Source organism: Nicotiana tomentosiformis, chromosome 7 (assembly GCF_000390325.3).
Source record: "Nicotiana tomentosiformis chromosome 7, ASM39032v3, whole genome shotgun sequence".
Classification (NCBI taxonomy): Eukaryota; Viridiplantae; Streptophyta; class Magnoliopsida; order Solanales; family Solanaceae; genus Nicotiana; species Nicotiana tomentosiformis.
This window is the reverse complement of record NC_090818.1, coordinates 36,779,574-36,802,289: the sequence shown is the minus strand read 5'-3', so window position 1 is coordinate 36,802,289 and position 22,716 is coordinate 36,779,574. Positions and strand designations below refer to the sequence as shown.

At 42.0% G+C, this 22,716-nt stretch overlaps 1 protein-coding gene across 1 annotated transcript; it reads left to right on the top strand.

Moving 5' to 3' along the window:
* The first annotated feature begins 5,134 nt into the window (after positions 1–5,134).
* LOC104104354 (uncharacterized) lies at positions 5,135–7,378 on the top strand. The gene is made up of 3 exons (XM_009612419.2): positions 5,135–5,431; positions 5,786–6,907; positions 6,995–7,378. The coding sequence occupies exons 1-3, from the start codon at positions 5,135–5,137 to the stop codon at positions 7,376–7,378; spliced, it is 1,803 nt and encodes a 600-aa protein (XP_009610714.2).
* The last annotated feature ends 15,338 nt before the right edge of the window (positions 7,379–22,716 follow it).

Here is a 22,716-nt window from a genome sequence, read left to right as displayed (position 1 = left end):
CAATATATATATATATATATATAAATTAATTAAGCGGTAATAAATAAGCCATTATCAATAAAATACAAGAATAGCTAAAAATTGATTTAAGCCTTACATTAGTCAATAAAGCGACCGTGCTAGAACCACGGGACTCGTGGGGTGCCTTATACCTTCCCCTCGATCAACAGAATTCCTTACTCAGTTTTCTGTTTTCGTAGCCCATAAATTAGGAGTAAAATATTCCTTTTGATAAGGGATTCAATAAAAGGTGACTTGGAACACCAAAACTCAATCCCAAGTGGCGACTCTAAATAATAAATAATCCCTTTTTAAAACTTCACTTTAATTGAAAAAACTCTTCTAACTCAACCTCGTAATAGGGTTGCGTGGGAAAAAAGAGGTGTGACAGATCTGACGACTCTGCTGGGGAGCAATTAATAAGAATTCGAGCTTTGTATATTGATTCTTATTTGGCTTTTATCATGTTTTGGATATTATTGTGTTTGGGAGCCTCATGTGCTATTTGTCGCTTATTTACCCCTTTAATATTTATGTGAACTGTGATATAAATTGTATCCTCTCTCACACCTCTCCGAGTCTTCTGATAGGTAGTTATGTTGTGTTTGCCTACCAGCATCATAAGATTTCTGTCTTGAGATAAAGCCAGTTAGCCTACCAGCTTCTGGGGAAGACTTTAGTCACACATGTTTAGGCGGGAGAGCCGTTAGCTAGCCAGTGTTGTTCTACTACTGGTGACGTTTAACGCTCCACAACTCGGGTCGTTCACCCGGGTAAGCCAGGTCTAGATACCATCTCCTTTAGGATTTGAAAACTTAGAAAAATAAGCCACCAACAATGAATATCCCTAGTAGGCTACGCTTTATTTGCATCATGTGCATTGGACTTAGCGGGACTCGGCACAGGGGCCAGGCCCGTCTAGGACAGATACCAATTTTTCAGACCAACATGTTCATTTTTCTGTGCTACATATAATATTATTTGGTAGGCTTTACTGAAATATTGACCACCATTAGGATAGATTGATTGAACAAGGAAGAGAGAAAGAGAAAATTTTCTCAAAATTTTCATAAAAACCCCATTTTTTAAAAATAAAATTTTGAAGGGTTCTAATGTGTAAAATCACAATTTTCAAAATGGTTTTTTTAATTTATTTAAATCGAACTACGCGGGTTTGATTCTCACCGGATGTGAGATACGTAGGCAACCTTCATCAGGTTCAACCCCATAAAAAAAATTTAAAAAAAAAACAAAAAAAAAGTTGTCTATGGACTATTATTGTTTTTTTTCAAATAATAATAATAATAATAATATAGTCACTTTGTCAGTTTTATCTCTTTTGACTAGTTTTGTCCTTGCGTCCGATCCTTTTGTCGAAATAGCCTTGAAACCTTCCTTAGAAATGCGAAATGGTCGTTTTAACAAAAGAGGCCATTTTTTTTTTCTGTTCACTTGATTTTACGAAAAAATAGTCATTTTGAGCCTTTTATTTTTTAATTTCATAATTATTTACTAATGTAATTTTTTTTAGTCCCACAGTTTGGCTTTTATTTTTTATTTTTATAGAGTCAAAACCCAAGAAATAGGATTTTTTGTGTCAATAATATATTTGATTAAAACCTAACCTCGTGTCTGGGTAAACAGGCACACCATGAGTGGGGAAAGAGGTAAATCTGAAAAGAGGCTCAGATCAGAAGGGATACCTGATTTTCTGATTGTCGGTCAGATACCACAGTTGTTATGGGATTGGTGGAGAGACATTTGATTGACGATCAAACCCAGGAGGGATGTGATCGAAACTTTGATTCCGCATTGGGATCCTGAAAATAATGTGTTCCGTTTTACAGATTGTGAAATGACTCCGACCTTGGAGGAAATCGCCCATTTTCAGGGGTGGGGCCGCAATCTTCGCCGCCAAAGGCCCATAGTACTAAAAAATGTGAATGAGGGTAAGTTTCTGAAGCTCTTGAACAGAAATTACCGACAATATGAAGGTTTAGGAGGCAAGTGGGTTAAGTTGGGATTTATGTTTCACTTGTATGGCCTAGAATGCAATTTCGAAAGGAATGTGGGAAAAATTAAAATCAAAGAAAAATAAGGAAACATGGAAGGTTCACAGAAGGTTTGCATTTATGGTTGCTTTTTTGGGGCGTGTAGTTTTCTCGTTAAGGGAAGGACGCATTGACCTACACTTGGCAGGTGTAGTTGAGGCTCTAACTTCAGAAGGGGATGATTATACTTTGGTCCCTATAATTCTTTCTTGCATTTTTCGTGCTTTAACTAGATGTAAATTGGGCGCGCGAAACTTTGATGGCTGCAACATTTTGCTACAGATATAATTTTTGGAGTATTTTTATCGTCATCCTACGATCACTGATTTTAGGGAGCTATGGCCCAATCATACTTATGATCACCAGAAAAGAATTGACGAATGTGACTTACCAGAAAGGATAGATGCCTGGAAAGAACTACTTCTTACTCTGTCCGCCAAACGGATCACTTAGAATTACGATTGGTTCTCCTCTAAAGAGGTCATCTGTGAGTCTGCATACCATTTTTATTTGGTACTCATAGGATTGGATGGTGTTCAGCCCTATGCTCCACTTCGGGTAATGCGCCAATTTGCATGACTATAAGAGGTGCCACCAATACGAGATATGAGTAAGTTCTGTTATGATTTTGGTAAAGATCAACCTCATGACGAAAAAGAAATTATAAAAATTTGGTATGCAAGTAAAGTCTCGGAGTTGAATGAGATGGTAAAAGACCGAGATCGTGGAGAGGTTATTCCTGAATATATTACCTGGTTTAATGATGCTTCGTCATTTGGAGATAGGCCTGAGGGGTCGAACATGAGGAGAAATGATCAAAGAACTATAGAATGGCTGAAAGAGGAATTGGAGCATGCTCAGATGACCATAGCCAAACAACAAGCCCAGCAACAAGCCGGAGTCGCTCAGATTCATTTAAATATTGAGAAAGATTATCAATTTGCCTTACGGGTCATGGATAAAGATCTAAAACATGCTAAAAATGAGGCGGCCCCTTAGAAGAAGAACTGGCAAACACGATTGGTTTAGTCAGAAGAGTTGAGGCGAACAAAAATGCTGAAAGGGCCCACTGGATTGAGTATCATTGAAGAGGATGCGCACCAAAAATAATTGGAGTTTGATCAGCAGAAAGAGCAGATTGAAATAGAAATGGCCCACTGGATACGCTCAAAGGGTCAGCTTCATGCACAATTAGAAGAAATAAAAAGGCAGAAGAGGGGTCATCAACATGCAGATTTTGAGGCAGAGCAGCGTCAGTGGATGATTGAGAGAGGTGTGCTAAACTGTCGCATTGAAGAATATGAGGGACGGGAGGCTCAGATGGGGCACACCCTTAACACTACCCAGATGTGGTTGCAGAATTGTCACGTGAATATGGAGCAAGCTAGAGAGCAAGTACTTCGATTGGCAGAAAAAACAGCATATATTCATGATGATCATTGCCATCTAAACAATGAGAAAGTTGGTCAACAGGCACGTGCCCTCGTCCCACAGTTGCCAGCGGTGTTTCAAAATTTGTACGAGACTTTGGGGGGAGAGTGGAGGCCAAGAGATGCAGATCATTGATGATATCAATTTAAGCAAGAAGACCATTGAAGACTAAAGTTTTAGTGCAGTAAATTAGCTTTTAGTTTCATTTTTGTTTGTCGCATTTTAATTTTATATTTGGAGTCTTTTATTCTTATCAATGTTTGTTTTATTCCAGTCATGTTCATGTCTTTAGAGTCAGTTTCTATATATTTCATTTTCTCTCATTGTATATATAAAAAAGATTTGATTGAAAATGAATGAAAACTATTTTAGTTTGTTTTATTTTATTTATTTTTTTAAAAAAATCAATCAAAATTGTTATTATTTCCCCCCTGAACTAAGTAATGGTCTGATTCATGCGGCGTCATGATACATAGGCAATCCTCATCGGATGCGATCATAGCCATAATTAATCTAAAAAAAGAAATGAAAAAAAAAAGGAAAGAAAAAAAAAGAGCGTTAAATTCAAGAGGAAATAAATCAATAAGCCGGGATGAAGCATGAAGCCTTCCAAGATTATTTTGGAAATAAAAATGGCATTAGGTGCATGACATACAATGTGTGATTAATATCTGCAAAATGCCTAACTCTAACACGTTTGTTATTTGTCATTTTAAAAGATAAAGTTAAACAGAGGTGGTTGGTTTGTGGTTTAAACTGGCGACTCACCCTTACAACACGAGATCAAAAGGAAAAAGTAGAATGGCAAACAATAGTGAGAATGAGTCAGATAATGATGATGTCCATGGACAATTGGTTGAACAAGGTTCATGACTGGTTGAAGAAGTAAGAGTCTTGAAACAATAATTGGCAGAGATGTACAAAGCCTGGGTGAATGGACATGCACCGCCGCCTTCGGATAATCTTCATACTGTGTCAGTTGCAAATCAAGTGCCCATCTCCATAACAAGTAACCCATTGTACTAACCCGGATTTAGTTTGAGCATTAACCTTCCCACAATCCCCAGTACCTCCATTCCACGTCCTCCAATCGTACCCTCAGAAATGACCCACCTACTGTACCCATTGTCCCTACTTTCACTATTCCTCAACCGACTCTTGCTCAAAAGTCCAACCATGATCCACAACTGAATGCTCATGATGTCCAACATTACTCTACAGAACTGGCTTTCAAGATTCCAGATTCATACAAGCATACTCCTCAGAACGTGTTCCCAATCGAGATCGAAAAGCCCGACAAGAATATGGAACAAGAGGAAATAACCAGAAAAATGAAGAGCCTGGAACAAGCTATGAGAAACGAACAAGCTATGAGAAACATACAGGGTTTGGGAGGGCACAAGAGTGTTTCGTTTAACGATCTACGCATGTTCCCCCATATTCATTTGCCACCCAACTTCAAGACCCCCAAGTTTGACAAGTATGATGGGCATGGTGATCCCGTTGCCTATTTGAAGAGGTATTGTAACCAATTAAGGGGAGCAGGAGGCAAAGAAGAATTACTCATGGCTTATTTTGGGGAAAGTTTGACAGGAATTGCTTAAGAGTGGTTCATAAATCAAGAAATATCTCACTAGCACGTTTGGAAAAACATGGCTCAAGATTTTATCCAACAGTTTCAGTACAATATTGATATAGTTCCAGACTGCTCCTCTCTCGTCAACATAAAAAAGAAACCAACAGAAATCTTTGGAGAATATGCAATAAAGTGGAGAGAGCAGGCTGCTAGGGTCAAACCACCAATGAAAGAGGCAGAAATGATTGACTATTTTCTCCAAGATCAGGATCCTGATTACCTCCATTACATGTTGGCCGCCATTAGTAAACCTTTCACTGAGGTGATTAAGATTGGTGAAATAGTTGAGAATGGCATGAAGTCGGGAAAAATTGTGAGTCAGGCAGCCCTTAAGGCGACCACGCAAGCAATTCAAAGCGGGTCAGGCAGTTTCGGAAATCGAAAAAAGAAAGAGGAAGGATCCATGATGGCATCTAGGTTCGGGGGAGTTCAAAGAGGAATAGTTCCTTCTTATGTGCAATTCCAACAAGGATAATCCAATTCTCCTCAACATTACTATCCACCTCAGGGTCCCCGGTACTCAGTTCCCCCACAACAATACACAGTGTTTAATGCTCAGGCTTATGCTAGGCCTCCCAATCACCAGCAATGGCGGGCACCGATTCCACAAGGCTCCAGTCAACTCCGGCCAAATTTTCAGGTGCCATATAATCCATGTCCCCAATAGGAATATGTGAGAGAACAGGAGCCAAAGAAAGAGTTCACCCCAATTGGGGAATCGTATACAAGCCTATATCGAAAGTTGATGCAATTGAAGTTGATTGAACCTATCATGCCACGTTATGTGAATTCAAATTCAAAAGGTTTTGACTCCAATGCAAGATGTGAGTATCACTCTAACACCCAAGGTCATAGTACCGAAAATTGTTGGACATTAAAGAAAGCCATTGAAAATTTGGTTGAAGCAAAGGCAATTGTGGTAACAAATAATGAGGATACTCTTAATATCACAAATAATCCGCTCCCAGCTCATGATAATACACATTTTATTGGGATGATTTTTGATGATCGGGATTATAAGCAGTCTAGCAAGACAGAGATGGATGTTGGAACCATAGGGCAAGAACCAAAAGTGATAGTGAGCCCACCGCAATTGGCACCGTTGATTGTGAAAGGTGCGAGTTCTAGTTTGAACTTGGCAGGTTCTGAAAAAATGACTCTGTATGTCCCTGGAAGCACAAAAAAGCTTGAGATTCAATTGGGTGGTCCAAAACTTTACATCCCTAGGGGCATTCAAAAGATCGTTCCGAATAATAGTTTGAGAAATATAACAGAGCCAGTTGTGATCCGACTTGTTGCACAAGTCCCAGTGACAAACACAAAAGATATTCCCTGGAATTATAACAAGACTATTATGACATACAGAGGAAAAGAGATAGTTGAAAAAACAGATAAAATGTGGGGTTTGACCCGCTCTGGAAGGTACTACTCACCAGAGGAATCGAGAAAAGCTAAGCAAGCCAGGGAAAGTCACTTGCCAGTGAAAGAACGCGTTGCAGAAAAAGAAGCGGAGGAATTCCTCAAGAAGATGAAAATGAAAGACTACTCAATCATTGACCAACTAAGGAAAACCCCTTCTCAGATATCTTTGTTATCTCTGCTTTTGCACTCGGAAGAGCATCGCCGTGTGTTGATCAAAACTCTTAACGAGGCATATGTCTCAGAAAAGGAAACAGTGAATCAGCTAGAAAAAATGGCTGAAAGATTCTTTGAAGTAAATAGAATTACTTTCAGCGATGATGATTTGCCTGAGGAAGGGGCTGGGCACAATAGAGCTTTGCATCTTATGGTGAAATGTGAAGGGCACTACGTAAAATGAGTCATGATTGACGGAGGCTCAAGTATAGATGTATGCCCTTTTTCTACTCTACAACAGCTGAACATTGACACTAACAGAATTCGAACTAGTAATGTCAGCATCAGAGCTTTTGATGGATCAAGAAGAGACACTATTGGGGAAATCGAACTTACCATGACAATCAGCCCAGTTGATTTTAACATTGTATTTCAAGTGTTGAATATGGAGACTTCCTATAATTTTCTTTTGGGAAGGTCGTGGATCCATATGGCCAGAGCTTTACCATCCACCCTACATCAAATGGTCAAATTCGAGTATGACAGGCAAGAAGTTGTTGTTCATGGGGATAACGACTCATCCATCTATAAAGACCTATCCCTTCCATGTATTGAGGCCAAGGAAGGGTGTGAATCCATCATATATCAAGCTTTTGAGGTGATTGAGGTTGACCAAGTGGAATAAGGAAAATCAATTCTGCATCCCCGTCTTTCAGCCACATCCATGATGGTAGCTGCGCAAATGTTGAGGAACGGCTATGAACCAGGAAAAGGATTAGGATCCTCTCTGCAGGGAATTGTAAACCCTATTGCTCTTTTTTTGAAGAAAGATACCTTTGGCTTGGGTTTTAAACCAACATCAGCTGGCATAGACAGAGCCAAGGCCCGCAAAAAGAATGGTTGGAATTTGTCCAAACCAATCCCTCACATTGCCTACTCTTTTGTCAAGCCACAATTTGAAGAAGTCCAAAATCCTGCTACTCAGGATGACATTGATGAAGCTTGCCAAGGTCTCAAGGAGATTTTCTATGAGATCAATAAGGTTCAAGTTGGTGAGGGCCCTAGCCGTGCAAGTATTCAGTTGATTGGTCCAGATACCTCGCTCAACAACTGGGAAGCAACTCCTCTTCCCATCAGGAAGGAGTCTTAGTAGTCTGTTTTGTTGCTTTTTCTGTATTTAGATTATTTTAAGGGTTGTAATCCAGATATTTTAGTTTAATTGCTTTGCTTTGATGTTAACCCTTCTATCCTTTCTAATTCAATGAAATGAAGTTCCAGTTTCATAGTAAAATTATGTCTTTTCATTTCCCTAATTTTTGTTAATTTCTTATCATTTTCAGTTTCGTTAATGCTGGTTTTAAAAACATGACATGCACGCGGAATTCATGCCCAGATCTTAAAAAGTTGTCTAATCTCGAAATAATGAATCAAGAAGTTGAGTATGATGAAGATGAGGCTCTTAAGGAAATAAAAAGGGAATTGGATCAATTTGAGAATAAGCCTAAGCCTAACTTAAATGAAACTGAGGAAATTAACCTGGGAAGTCCTGAAGAAACCAGAGAAACAAAAATAAGCATTCATACTGAACAAAAGACTAGAGATGCCATAATTCAAGTTTTGTTCGAGTACATAGATGTATTTGCTTGGTCGTATGATGACATGCGAGTGTAGATTTAATGGTTCATAAGCTTCCCACATACCCTAATTTTCCACCAATATAACAAAAACAAAGGAAGTTTAAGACAGACACGAGTGATAAGATTAAAGAAGAAATCACGAAGCAACTAAGTGCAAATGTGATCAGGGTCGTTCGATATACTACATGGTTAGAAAATGTTGTGCCGGTTCCAAAGAAGGATGGGAAAATCAGAGTTTGTGTTGACTATAGGGATTCAAACAAAGCAAGTCCAAAGGACAACTTTCTCTTACCCAACATTCATATCCTTGTTGACAATTGTGCTAAACAAGAGATCCAATCTTTTGTGGATTGTTATGCCAGGTATCACCAAATTCTGATGGATGAAGAAGATGCAGAAAAGACCGCCTTCACCACTCCATGGGGAACTTATTGTTATAGAGTCATGCCATTTGGTTTGAAGAATGCATGGGAAACTTACATAAGGTCTATGACTACCATATTCCATGACATGATGCACAAAGAGATTGAAGTATATGTTGATGATGTGATCATTAAGTCCAGAACATAAGCTGACCATGTGCAAGACTTAAAAAAGTTCTTTGAAAGGCTACGAAGGTACAATCTCAAACTCAATCCAGCCAAATGTGCATTTAGAGTTTCTTCTGGGAAGCTTTTGGGTTTTATAGTTAGTCGTAGAGGCATTGAGTTAGATCCCTCCAAGATAAAGACCATTCGAGAGCTGCCTCCCCCGAAGAACAAAACAGAAGTCATGAGTTTACTCGGGAGGTTGAACTACATCAGCAGGTTTATCGCGCAACTTACAACAACATGTGAGCCCATTTTCAAGTTGTTGAAAAAGAACGCCGCTATCAAGTAGATAGATGAGTGCCAAGAAGCTTTTGATAAGATCAAGGAATATTTGTCAAATCCCCCTGTTTTGGTCCCGCCGGAACCTGGTAGGCCTCTATTTTTATATCTATCAGTAATGGATAGTTCTTTTGGTTGTGTTCTGGGTCAACATGATGCCACAGGAAAAAAGAAACAAGCAATATATTATTTGAGCAAAAAGTTCACCACTTATGAGGCCAAATACACTCTTTTAGAAAGGACATGTTGCGCCTTAACCTGGGTCGCCCAGAAGCTTAGGCATTATCTTTTGGCCTATACAACTTACCTCATATCCCGAATGGATCCCCTGAAGTACATCTTTCAGAAGCCTATGCCAACTGGAAGATTAGAAAAGTGGCAAATCTTGCTCACATAGTTTGATATTATTTATGTCACTCGCACTACCATGAAGGCACAAGCTTTGGCTGATCATCTGGCAGAAAACCCGGTTGATGATGAGTATGAATCTTTGAACACATATTTCCCAGATGAAGAGGGTTAATTTAGTTGAAGAAGTAGTCCAAGATGACAGTCAAATTTGGAAACTATACTTTGATGGGGCTGTCAACATCAAAGGCGTATGGATTAGGGCAATTCTTGTATCACCTACTGGGCAACATTGCCCTGCCACGGTGCGACTTTGTTTCTTCTGTACAAATAACACAGCAAAATATGAAGCTTGCATCATGGGTCTGAACATGGAAAAAACCTAAATGTGCATGAACTGTTGGTGATGGGAGATTCAGATTTGCTTATTCAGCAGGCTCAAGGTGATTGGGAGACTCGAGACATCAAGCTCATTCCATATAGACAATGTGTGGAGGATATTAGCAAAAGGTTCAAGTCCATCGAGTTCAGGTACATTCCTAGGTTTCACAATGAATTAGCTGATGCCTTGGCGACCCTAGCCTCAATGCTTCCATATCCGGGTAATACTCACATTGACCCATTAGAAATTCAAATTCCGGATCAACATGGTTGTTGCAATACAATTGAAGAAGAATCAGATGGTGAACCATGGTACCGTGATATTAAACAGTTTTTGAAAACAAGAGAATATTCGGAACATGCTAATAGGGATCAAAAGAGAACTATTAGGCATCTCTCTAATGATTTCTTTTTGAGTGGGAAAATCCTATACAAAAGAACTCCAGATTTGAATTTGTTGAGATGTATGGATGCCAAAGAAGCTGAAATGATTATGAATGAGGTTCATTTGGGAGTTTGTGATCCACACATGAATGGATATATTCTAGCAAAGAAAATCCTTTGGGCAGGATATTATTGGCTTACTATGGAGCGAGATTGCTTTCATTTTGTTCGCAAGTGCCACCAGTGTCAGATTCACAGTGACTTGATTCACTCGCCGCCTTCAGAGTTGTATCCTATGTCGGCTCCTTGGCCTTTTGTTGCTTGGGGAATGGATTTCATTGGGCCAATCGAGCCAAAAGCTTCAAATGGGCATAGATTCATCTTGGTTGCAATTGATTACTTCACCAAATGGGTGGAAGCTATTACATTGAAAGCAGTTACCAAGAAATCAGTAGTAGACTTTGTTCACTCCAACATCATTTGTCGTTTCAGTATTCCAAAAACCATTATTACAGATAATGCTGCTAATTTGAATAGTCATCTGATGAAGGAGGTATGTGAACAATTTAAAATTGAGCATCGCAATTCTACTCCTTACCGTCCCAAAGCTAATGGAGCTGTTGAAGCTGCGAATAAGAACATCAAGAAGATTCTTAGGAAGATAATCCAAGGGTCTAGACAATGGCACGAGAAACTGCCTTTTGCTCTTTTGGCATACCGGACAACTGTCCGTACATCAGTTGGTGCAACGCACTACTTATTGGTTTATGAAACTGAAGCGGTCATACCTGCTGAAATTGAGATTTCCTCTCTCCAAATCATTGTTGAAGCAGGGATTGAGGACACTGAATGGGTGAAATCCCGATTGGAACAATTGAGTTTGATTGATGAAAAGCGTTTGGCGGCAGTTTATTTTGGTCAGTTATACCAACAAAGAATGGCATGCGCTTACAATAAGAAAGTGTGCCCAAGACAATTCGAGGTAGGACAACTTGTTTTGAAACGTATCTTTCCTCACCAGGAAGAAGCAAAAGGAAAGTTCGCCCCGAATTGGCAAGGTCCTTACCTCGTCAAGAAAGTATTGTCAAAAGGAGCTCTACACTTGGCTGATATAGAAGGAAAGGTGACTGATATATCCATCAACACAGATGCGGTCAAGAGATACTATGTCTGACATGGCTCTGTTGGGGATTCTTATATTTAGCATTCTCAGGTTGGGATGACGAAAGGCTATCATTCTCGCTACCCAAACACTGGTCAACCTTAGTTAGCCCTTTGAATCCTTGTTTATATTTATTTGTTTTCCCCTCTTTTGGAACCAATGTACTTAAAAAGAAATCATCAAAACAAGTTCATGTTAATTGAACTATGTTCGAACTGATTCTGAAAGGATACGTAGGCAGCCTCACTCTGGGGTTCGGTCACACCAAAATAAAAATCCACATTTCCCAGTATTCAAAGAAACCGGGGCATGATTTTATTTTAGTTTCAATGGTTGATCCATCAAAATGGTTCCAAAAGTTGTAATTCAGTTGAATAGTTCTTTTAACCTTTCTCTGCTAAGACCTTCTGATCAACTTTCGAGAATGCTAAGTCAGTATACTATGGGTGATGCCTCAACCATTGTAAAGAGAGAAAAATAAATGAGAGAGTCTTATTGGTGAAAACTCTCACAGGCACTATAAGGCAATGGTGAGTTGAAAGAAAGGCAAATGAGAGAGGTCAATTGGTGAAAACCCACAAAGGGCATCGTTGATCGATTTTAGGTTTTCATATATCCCGGCACAAGCATGGTTAAGACAAAGAACTCAGTTTCAAATTGTAATGATCCAGCCGGTCGTTTCTAGAGTTATAACCCTGTTTTCCCCATTCCTACTTCTTTTTGTATTATTCAGCTATATTATGTTATATCGGGTTAGTTGGTTCGAGTCCGGAAGGAACTCGGAGTGAAACGAGACACTTAATCTCATAATTAAAAATTTTAAGTTAGAAAAATGGACCGGATATGGACCTATGTGTAAACAACCTCGGATTTGAATTTTGATGATTCCAATAGCCCCGTATGGTGATTTTGGGCATAGGAGCATGTCCAGAATAATATTTGGAGGTCCGTAGAGGAACTAATCTTGAAATGCCAAAAGTTTAATTTTTGAGAAGTTTGACCGTGGGGTTGACTTTTTGATATCGGGGTCGGAATCCGATTCTGAAAATTGGAATACCTCTGTTATGTCATTTATGACTTGTGTGCAAAATTTGAGGTCAATCGGACGTGATTTGATAGGTTCTGGAGTTGTTTGTAGAAATTAGAAATTTCAAAGTTCATTAGGCTTGAATTGGGGCGTAATTCATGATTTTAGCATTGTTTGAGGTGATTTGAGGATTCGACTGAGTTCGTATGATGTTTTAGGACTTGTTGGTATATTTGGTGGAGGTCCCGAGGGCCTCAGGTGAGTTTCGGATGGTTAACGGATCAAAAATTGAACTACAATAGCTGCTGCAATTTCTTTCTGTTGGAAATTCTTCTGCCAGATTAGAGCCCAGAAATCGAGCCCAGATCGAGCCCAGGGTCGAGGGCCACGATCGAAGTCATGATCGAGCCCAGGGTCGAGGGCCATGATCGAAGTCATGATCGAGCCCAGGGTCGAGGGCCACGATCGAAGACATGATCGAAGGCCTAGGATCGAGAACCAGGATCGAGGGCCAGGATCGAGGACCAAGATCGAAGGCCAAGATCGAGGCAGAACCGAGGTTGTCCGGGCAGAATTATAAAAACAGGGACTTCGTCCCATTTGCCATTTTTGACAAATTGGAACTTGAGGAGAGGCGATTTTTGATATATTTTCAAGGAAAACTTGAGGTAAGTCCCTTGTGATCATTTCTACTCCATAATATTGAATTATCATCGAATAATCCGACTAGATTACATGATTTTGAGGTGTAAATCGGAGATTGGAACTTAGAGATTTGGAAAAAAGATTTATAGATTTGAGGGTCGAGTTGAGGTCGGATTTTGGTAAAATTGGTATGGGTAGACTCGTGGTTCAATGTGCTTTCGGATTTTGTAACTTTTGTCGAGTTCCGAGACGTGGGCCTCACATGCGATTTTTGAGCTAAATTTCGGATGGTTAACGGATCAAAAATTGAACTACAACAGCTGCTGCAATTTCCTTCTGTTGGAAATTCTTCTGCCAGATTCGAGCCCAGAAATCGAGCCCAGGGTCGAGGGCCACGATCAAAGACATGATCGAAGGCCTAGGATCGAGAACCAGGATCGAGGGCCAGGATCGAGAACCAGGATCGAGGACCAAGATCGAAGGCCAAGATCAAGGCAGAACCGAGGTTGTCTGGGCAGAATTATAAAAACAGGGACTTCGTCCCATTTGCCATTTTTGACAAATTGGTGCTTGAGGAGAGGCGATTTTTGATATATTTTCAAGGAAAACTTGAGGTAAGTCCCTTGTGATCATTTCTACTCCATAATATTGAATTATCATAGAATAATCCGACTAGATTACATGATTTTGAGGTGTAAATCGGAGATTGGAACTTAGAAATTTGGAAATAAGATTTGTAGATTTGAGGGTCGAGTTGAGGTCGGATTTTGGTAAAATTGGTATGGGTAGACTCGTGGTTGAATGGACTTTTGGATTTTGTATCTTTTGTTGGGTTCCGAGATATGGGCCCCACAGGCAATTTTTGAGCTAAATTTCGGATTTTTATGAAAAATTAGTATTTTCTTATGGAATTAATTCCAATAAATTTTATTGACTGAAACGAATTATTTATGACTAGATTCGAGGCATTCAGAGGCCGATTTGCGAGGCAAAGGCATAGAAGAGTAAAAAGTTTCACGTTTTGAGGTAAGTAACGATTGTAAATCTAGTTCTGAGGGTATGAAACCCCGGATTTCGTATTATTCTACTATTTTAAAGTGACGCACATGCTAGGTGACGGGCGTGTGGGCGTGCACTGTTCGGGATTTGTGACTTCGTCCGTCCCGTAGCAACTGTAAAGTTGCATACTTTGTTGAAACCATATGATACTTATATGTTTTAGAAAGAATTTCTGTAAATTGGGTTTAATGCCATGTTTGGGCCTTGTGCCAAAGCTGTTTGGACCCTTAGGGGCTGTTTCTTACCATCCTCTCATTGATTTCGATTGAAAACCTATACTTAGTCATGTTTATACTTGTTACCGCATAACTCAGTTTTATGACTCTATTTTGTTACATATAATTATTTTGGGCCGAATGCCCTGTTTTATTGAAATGCCTAAGAGGCTTGAGAGGTTTATGATTGAGTGAGGCTGAGGGCCTGATTTGTGAGGATGAGTGTGGATCGGGGCTGCCCGCCTGCAGCATATTTATGATTGAGTGAGGCCGAGGGCCTGATTTATGAGGATGAGTGTGGATCGGGGCTGCCCGCCTGCAGCATACTTTATTATTTTAGCACGTGAGTTGTTCGTGCAGATTATAGAGCTTGGGCTGAAGGAGCCCCTCCGGAGTCTGTACACACCCCCAGTGAGCGCAGGTACCTACTGAATGCGAGTGCTGAGTGACTGGGAGGCATGAGCGATTGTGAGGTATGCCCGAGTGGCAAGAGTTATTGTGAGGTATGCCCGAGTGGCACGAGTGACTGTGAGGTTTGCCCGAGGGGCTGTTTATGATTTCATCATTTTTGCTCACCTTTGCATTGAGCCTTTGTTTGAAAAAAAAATGTTGGAAAAATGTCTTTAAATAATTTTTACTGGAACTGGGTTTAAACGAGATGTTTGATTCAAATCCTGATTTTTAAAAGCATGTGGTATTTTACTGAGATTTCCTGATATGAATGTTATATGCTTTATTGCTCGTCACTATTGCTCAGTCTTTATTTATTGTTGTTACTTACTGAGTTGGCGTACTCACGTTACTCCCTGCACCTTGTGTGCAGATTCAGGTGTAGCTGCACACGGTAGCGGTTATTGAGTGTTCTGGTTGCAGATTTTCTTGAAGATAGCAAGGTAGCTATTTGGCGATCGCAGCCCCCTCTCTCTTATCTTCCTCTAGTTGTATTTTGCTATTTTCCGGGCTGAGTTAGCCTTGATATTGTTAGACAGATTGTAGTATATGCTCATGACTAGTGACACCCCGATGTCGAGCTTTTTCTTTTCCGCACTTCTATTTTTCTTTGATTTGAACTCTTTTAATGAAGGTTTTATGTCAAATAACCTTGAAATTATCTTTAAAATGAAAATATCGGTTTGTTTTGGAAATGAGTCAGCTTGCCTAGTTCCACGATAGGCGCCATCACGACAGGGGTTAGTTTTGGGTCGTGACAGATTGGTATCAAAGCCTAGGTTACATAGGTCTCACGAGTAACTAAACATCTGTTGTTTCATTCTCTCACAGATGGTGAGGACTCGTGCTACCGGTCAGGAAGGCCAGCTACCAGTACCACCAGCCAGGGCCACGAGAGGCCGAGGCCATGGTAGAGGTCGTGGTATGGGCAGAGGTGTAGCCCGTACAGTAGTTGGGGCAGTACCTACAGATCCACCGGTTGTCCCAGATCACGACCAAGTTCCAGTTGTTGATGCGCCAGCTCAGGCACCACCTGTGCCTATCGTGATTCCAGGCCTTCAGGAGGCCCTAGCTCAGATTCTAACAGCATGTACTGGTCTTTCTCAGGCGGTCTCTATTTCGACGGCCGCAGCCACTTCTCAGGACAGGGGAGGCACTCAGACTCCCATCGCTCGCACACCCGAGCAGGTTATTCAGGGACTTCAGACATCGGAGGCACCACCAGCCCAGCCGGTTGCTGTTGCTCAGGATTATGTGGTTCCTGCTATGCCTGAGGATGATCAGCGTAGGTTGGAGAGGTTTGGGAGACTTTAGCCACCACCTTTCAGTGGTACAGAGAGAGGATGCTCAAGACCTTTTGGACAGGTGTCAGAGGATACTCCGTACTGCTGGTATTTTGGAGACTTATGGGGTCTCATTCACTACCTTTCAATTTTCTGGGGATGCACTCAAATGGTGGGAGACTTACGAGAGGCGTAGGCCTGTTGGCGCAGCACCCCTTACTTGGCAGCAGTTCTCCATGGTCTTTTTGGAGAAGTTCGTGCCTCGATCCAGCAGAGAGGAGCTGCGTAGACAGTTTGAGCGGCTCTGCCAGGGTGATATGTCTATGATGCAGTATGAGATGCGGTTCTCCGAGTTGTCCCGTCATGCTATCTGGTTGGTTCCCACAGACAGAGAGAGGATCATGAGGTTTATTGATGGCCTCACTTATCAGCTACAGTTGCTCATGACCAGGGAGCGGGTTTCGGGTGCTACCTTTGATGAGGTTGTCGATATTGCTCGGCATATTGAGATGGTTCGCGGTCAGGAGAGGGTTGAGCGGGAGGCCAAGAGGCCTCGTGGTCAGAGTGGATTCAGCGGTGCTCCTTTTGGGGTCAGTTCCAGCACAGTAGAGGTCGTCATTTCAGATAGGCTCAGTCAGCTCGGCCATTTCATCGGGGTGCATCATCTGGCCATGGTTCTCACAGTTCTCATCAGGTCCACTCATCACTTAGTGCACTTCCAGTCTAGAGTTCATCCCATGCTCCACCTATTTAGGGCTCTTCCATGCCAGGTTCTTCTACCAGTCATCCCGGTGCTAGGGGTTCCCTTCAGTTTCCGCCGCCAGCACCAGGGAGTTATTTTGAGTGTGGGGAGCTGGGGCATATGTGGAGGCAGTGTCCTCATCTTCATGGAGGTCTATCTCAGTAGAAGATTCATCCTCCGACTACAGCACCAATTACCTCACCACTCGCCCAGTCAGCTCGGGGTGGAGGTCAGTCAACTAGGGGTCGCCCTAGAGGGGGAGGCAGATCAGGGGGTGGTCAGGCCCATTTCTATGCTCTCCCTACCAGACCAGATACTATTGCTTCAGATGTTGTAATTACAGGTATTGTCTCAGTTTGCCACAAAGATGCCTCAGTATTATTTGACCCTGGTTCCACGTATTCATATGTTTCCTCGTATTTCGCCCATTTTTTGGATATGCCCCGTGAGTCCTTAGTTTCATCTATACATGTATCTACTCCTGTGGGCGATACTATTATTGTGGACTGCGTATATCGGTCATGTGTGGTGACTATTGGGGGGCTGGAGACCCGAGTAGATCTATTGTTGCTCAGTATGGTTTACTTTGGTGTGATATTGGGTACGGATTGGTTATCTCTATGTCATGTTATTCTAGATTATCACGCTAAGACGGTGACGTTGGCTATGCCGGGAATTTCGAGGGTTGAGTGGAGCGATTCTGTAGATTATGTACCAAGTAGGGTGATTTCTTATTTGAAGGCTCAGCGCATGGTTGAGAAGGGTTGACTATCTTATTTGGCTTTTATGAGGGATGTTAGTGCAGAGACTCCTGTCATTTATTCTATTCCGGTGGTACGTGATTTTCCGGATGTGTTTCCTGCAAACCTACCGGGCATGACGCCTGACAGGGATATTGACTTTGATATTGATTTGGTGTCAGGCACTCAGCCCATTTATATTCCACCGTATCGTATGGCACCGGCGAATTTGAAGGAATTGAAAGAACAGCTTCAGGAACTCCTTGATAAGGGGTTTATTTGGCCTAGCGTGTCACCTTGGGGTGCACTAGTTCTATTTGTGAAGAAGAAGGATGGTTCCATGAGAATGTGTATTGATTACTGGTAGTTGAACAAGGTCACAGTCAAGAATAAGTATCCTTTGCCTCGCATTGATGATTTATTCGACCAGCTTCAGGGAGCGAGGGTGTTCTCCAAGATTGATTTGAGGTCCGGTTATCACCAGCTGAAGATTGGGGATTCAGATATTCTTAAAATAGCTTTTAGAACCCGATATGGCCATTATGAGTTCTTGGTGATGTCTTTTGGGCTGACCAATTCCCTAGTAGCGTTCATGCATTTGATGAACAGTGTATTTCAGCCCCATTTGGACTCATTCGTTGTTGTATTTATTGATGACATCCTAGTGTACTCCCGTAGCCAGGAGGAGCACGCTCAGCATTTAAAGATTGTATTACATAGATTGAGGGAGGAGAATCTTTATGCAAAGTTCTCCAAATGCGAGTTTTGGCTCAGTTCAGTAGCATTCTTGGGGCACGTGGTGTCCAGTGAGGGTATTCAGGTGGACCCAAAGACGATAGAGGTGGTGCAGAGTTGGCCCAGGTCGTCCTCAGCCACAGAGATTAGGAGTTTTCTTGGTTTGGCGGGTTACTACCGTCGTTTTGTGGAGGGATTTTCATATATTGCATCGCCCTTGACCAAATTGACCCAAAAGGGTGCTCTATTCAGGTGGTCGAATGAATGTGAGGAGAGCTTTCAGAAGCTCAAGACTGCTTTGACCACAGCTCCAGTGTTAGTTCTGCCATTAGCTTCAGGTTCTTACACCGTGTATTGTGATGCCTCGAGGATAGGCATTGGTTGTGTTTTGATGCAGGAGGGTAGGGTGATTGCCTATGCCTCGTGCCAGTTGAAGACCCATGAGAAGAACTATCATGTCCATGATCTTGAGTTAGCAACCATTGTTCACGCCTTGAAGATTTGGCATCATTATTTGTATGGGGTTCATTGTGATATCTATACTGATCATCGGAGTCTGCAGTATCTGTTAAAGCAGAAGGATCTTAATTTATGTCAGCGGAGATGGTTGGAGCTTCTTAAGGACTATGATATCACTATTTTGTACCATCCGGGGAAGGCCAATATAGTGGCCGATGCTTTGAGTCACCGGGCAGAGAGTTTGGGGAGTTTAGCATATCTTCCAGTAGCAGAGAGACCTTTGGCATTAGATGTTCAGACCTTAGCAGGCCAGCTTGTCATATTGGATATTTCGTAGCCTAATCGGGTATTGGCTTGTGTGGTCTCCAGGTCTTCTCTTTATGACCGTATCAGGGAGCGTCAGTATGATGACCCTCACTTGCTCGTTCTTCAGGACAGGGTTTGGAGAGGTGATGCTAAGGATGTGACTATTGGTGATGATGGGGTACTGAGAATGCAGGGCCAGATATGTGTGCCTAATGTAGATGGGCTTCGAGAGCTGATTCTTGAAGAGGCCCACATCTCGAGGTATTCCATCCATCCGGGTGCCGCGAAGATGTAACAGGATTTGAGGCAGCACTATTGGTGGAGGCGGATGAAGAAGGATATAGTTGGGTTTGTGGCTCGGTGTCTAAACTGTCAGCAGGTTAAGTATGAGCATCAGAGACCGGGTGGCTTGCTTCAGAGATTAGAGATCCCAGAGTGGAAGTGGGAGCGGATCACTATGGACTTTGTAGTTGGGATCCCACGGACTTCGAGGAAGTTCGACGCTATTTGGGTTATTGTGGATTAGCTTACCAAGTCCGCGCACTTCATTCTAGTTGGTACTACTTACTCTTCAGAGAGGTTGGCTGAAATTTACATTCGAGAGATCGTTCGCCTGTATGGTGTCCCAATTTCCATCATTTCAGATATGGGTACTCAGTTCACATCGCAGTTTTGGAGGGCCGTGCAGCGAGAGTTGGGTACTCAGGTTGAGTTAAGCACAGTTTTTCACCCTCAGACGGACGGGCAGTCCGAGAGCACTATTCAGATATTGGAGGACATGTTGCGTGCTTGTGTCATTGACTTTGGGGGTTCATGGGACCAGTTTCTGCCACTCGCGGAGTTTGCATAAAACAACAGTTATCAGTCGAGCATTCAGATGGCTCCGTACGAGGCTTTGTATGGGAGGAGATGTAGATCTCCGGTTGGATATTTTGAGCCGGGTGAGGCTAGGCTCTTAGGTACAGACTTGGTCCAGGACGCATTAGATAAGGTGAAATTGATTCAGGAGCGGCTTCGCACGGCGCAGTCCAGGCAGAAGAGCTACGTGGATAGGAAGGTCCGTGATGTGTCTTTTATGGTTGGGGAGAAGGTTTTGCTGAAGGTATCATCCGTGAAGGGTGTTATGAGGTTTGGGAAGAGGGGCAAGTTGAGCCCCCGGTTCATTGGGCCTTTTGAGGTGCTTCAGAGAATAGGGGAGGTGGCTTATAAGCTTGCGTTGCCACCCAGCTTGTCGAGTGTGCATCTAGTGTTTCATGTTTCCATGCTCCGAAAGTATATTGGAGATCCGTCTCATGTTTTGGATTTCAGCACGGTTCAGTTGGAGGGTGATATGACTTATAATGTGGATCCGGTGGCTATTTTAGATCGGCAGGTTCGAAGGTTGAAGTCAAAGGATATAGCTTCAGTGAAGGTTCAATGGAGAGGTCAGCCTATGGAGGAGGCCACCTAGGAGACCGAGCGGGAGATGCGGAGCAGATATCCATGCCTATTCGAGACTCCAAGTATGTTTCTAGACCCGTTCGAGGACGAACGGATGTTTAAGAGGGGGAAGATGTAACGACCCGGCCGGTCATTTTGAGAGTTATAACCCCATTTTGCCCATTCCTACTTCTTTTTGTGTTATTCAGCTATATTATGTTATATCGGGTTAGTTGGTTCGACTCCGGAAGGAACTCGGAGTGAAACAAGACACTTAGTCTCATAATTAAAAATTTTAAGTTAGAAAAGTGGACCGGATATGGACTTATGTGTAAACGACCTAGGATTTAAATTTTGATGATTCCAATAGCTCTATATGGTGATTTTGGGCGTAGGAGCGTGTCCGGAATAATATTTGGAGGTCCGTAGAGGAACTAATCTTGAAATGCCAAAAGTTTAATTTTTGAGAAGTTTGACCGTGGGGTTGACTTTTTGATATCGGGGTCGGAATCCGATTCTGAAAATTGGAATACCTCTGTTATGTCATTTATGACTTGTGTGCAAAATTTGAGGTCAATCGGACGTGATTTGATAGGTTCTGGAGTTGTTTGTAGAAATTAGAAATTTCAAAGTTCATTAGGCTTGAATTGGGGCGTAATTCATGATTTTAGCATTGTTTGAGGTGATTTGAGGATTCGACTGAGTTCGTATGATGTTTTAGGACTTGTTGGTATATTTGGTGGAGGTCCCGAGGGCCTCAGGTGAGTTTCGGATGGTTAACGGATCAAAAATTGAACTACAATAGCTGCTGCAATTTCCTTCTGTTGGAAATTCTTCTGCCAGATTAGAGCCCAGAAATCGAGCCCAGATCGAGCCCAGGGTCGAGGGCCACGATCGAAGTCATGATCGAGCCCAGGGTCGAGGGCCATGATCGAAGTCATGATCGAGCCCAGGGTCGAGGGCCACGATCGAAGACATGATCGAAGGCCTAGGATCGAGAACCAGGATCGAGGGCCAGGATCGAGGACCAAGATCGAAGGCCAAGATCGAGGCAGAACCGAGGTTGTTCGGGCAGAATTATAAAAACAGGGACTTCGTCCCATTTGCCATTTTTGATAAATTGGAGCTTGAGGAGAGGCGATTTTTGATATATTTTCAAGGAAAACTTGAGGTAAGTCCCTTGTGATCATTTCTACTCCATAATATTGAATTATCATCGAATAATCCGACTAGATTACATGATTTTGAGGTGTAAATCGGAGATTGGAACTTAGAGATTTGGAAAAACGATTTGTAGATTTGAGGGTCGAGTTGAGGTCGGATTTTGGTAAAATTGGTATGGGTAGACTCGTGGTTCAATGTGCTTTCGGATTTTGTAACTTTTGTCGAGTTCCGAGACATGGGCCTCACATGCGATTTTTGAGCTAAATTTCGGATTTTTATGAAAAATTAGTATTTTCTTATGGAATTAATTCCAATAAATTTGAAACGAATTATTTGTGACTAGATTCGAGGCATTCGGAGGCCGATTTGCGAGGTAAAGGCATAGAAGAGTAAAAAGTTTAACGTTTTGAGGTAAGTAACGATTGTAAATCTAGTTCTGAGGGTATGAAACCCCGAATTTCGTATCATTCTACTATTTTGAAGTGACGCACATGCTAGGTGACGGGCGTGTGGGCGTGCACTGTTCGGGATTTGTGACTTGGTCCGTCCCGTAGCAACTGTAAAGTTGCATACTTTGTTGAAACCATATGATACTTAGATGTTTTAGAAAGAATTTCTATAAATTGGGCTGAATGCCATGTTTGGGCCTTGTGCCAAAGCTGTTTGGACCCTTAGGGGCTGTTTCTTACCATCCTCTCATTGTTTTCGATTGAAAACCTATACTCAGTTATGTTTATACTTGTTTACCGCATAACTCAGTTTTATGACTCTATTTTGATGTATATAAATATTTTAGGCCAAATGCCTGTTTTATTGAAATGCCCGAGAGGCTTGAGAGGTTTATGACAGAGTGAGGCCGAGGGCCTGATTTGTGAGGATAAGTGTAGATCAGGGCTGCCCGCCTGCAGAATATTTATGATTGAGTGAGGCCGAGGGCCTGATTTGTGAGGATGAGTGAGGATCGGGGCTGCCCGCCTGCAGCATACTTTATTATTTTG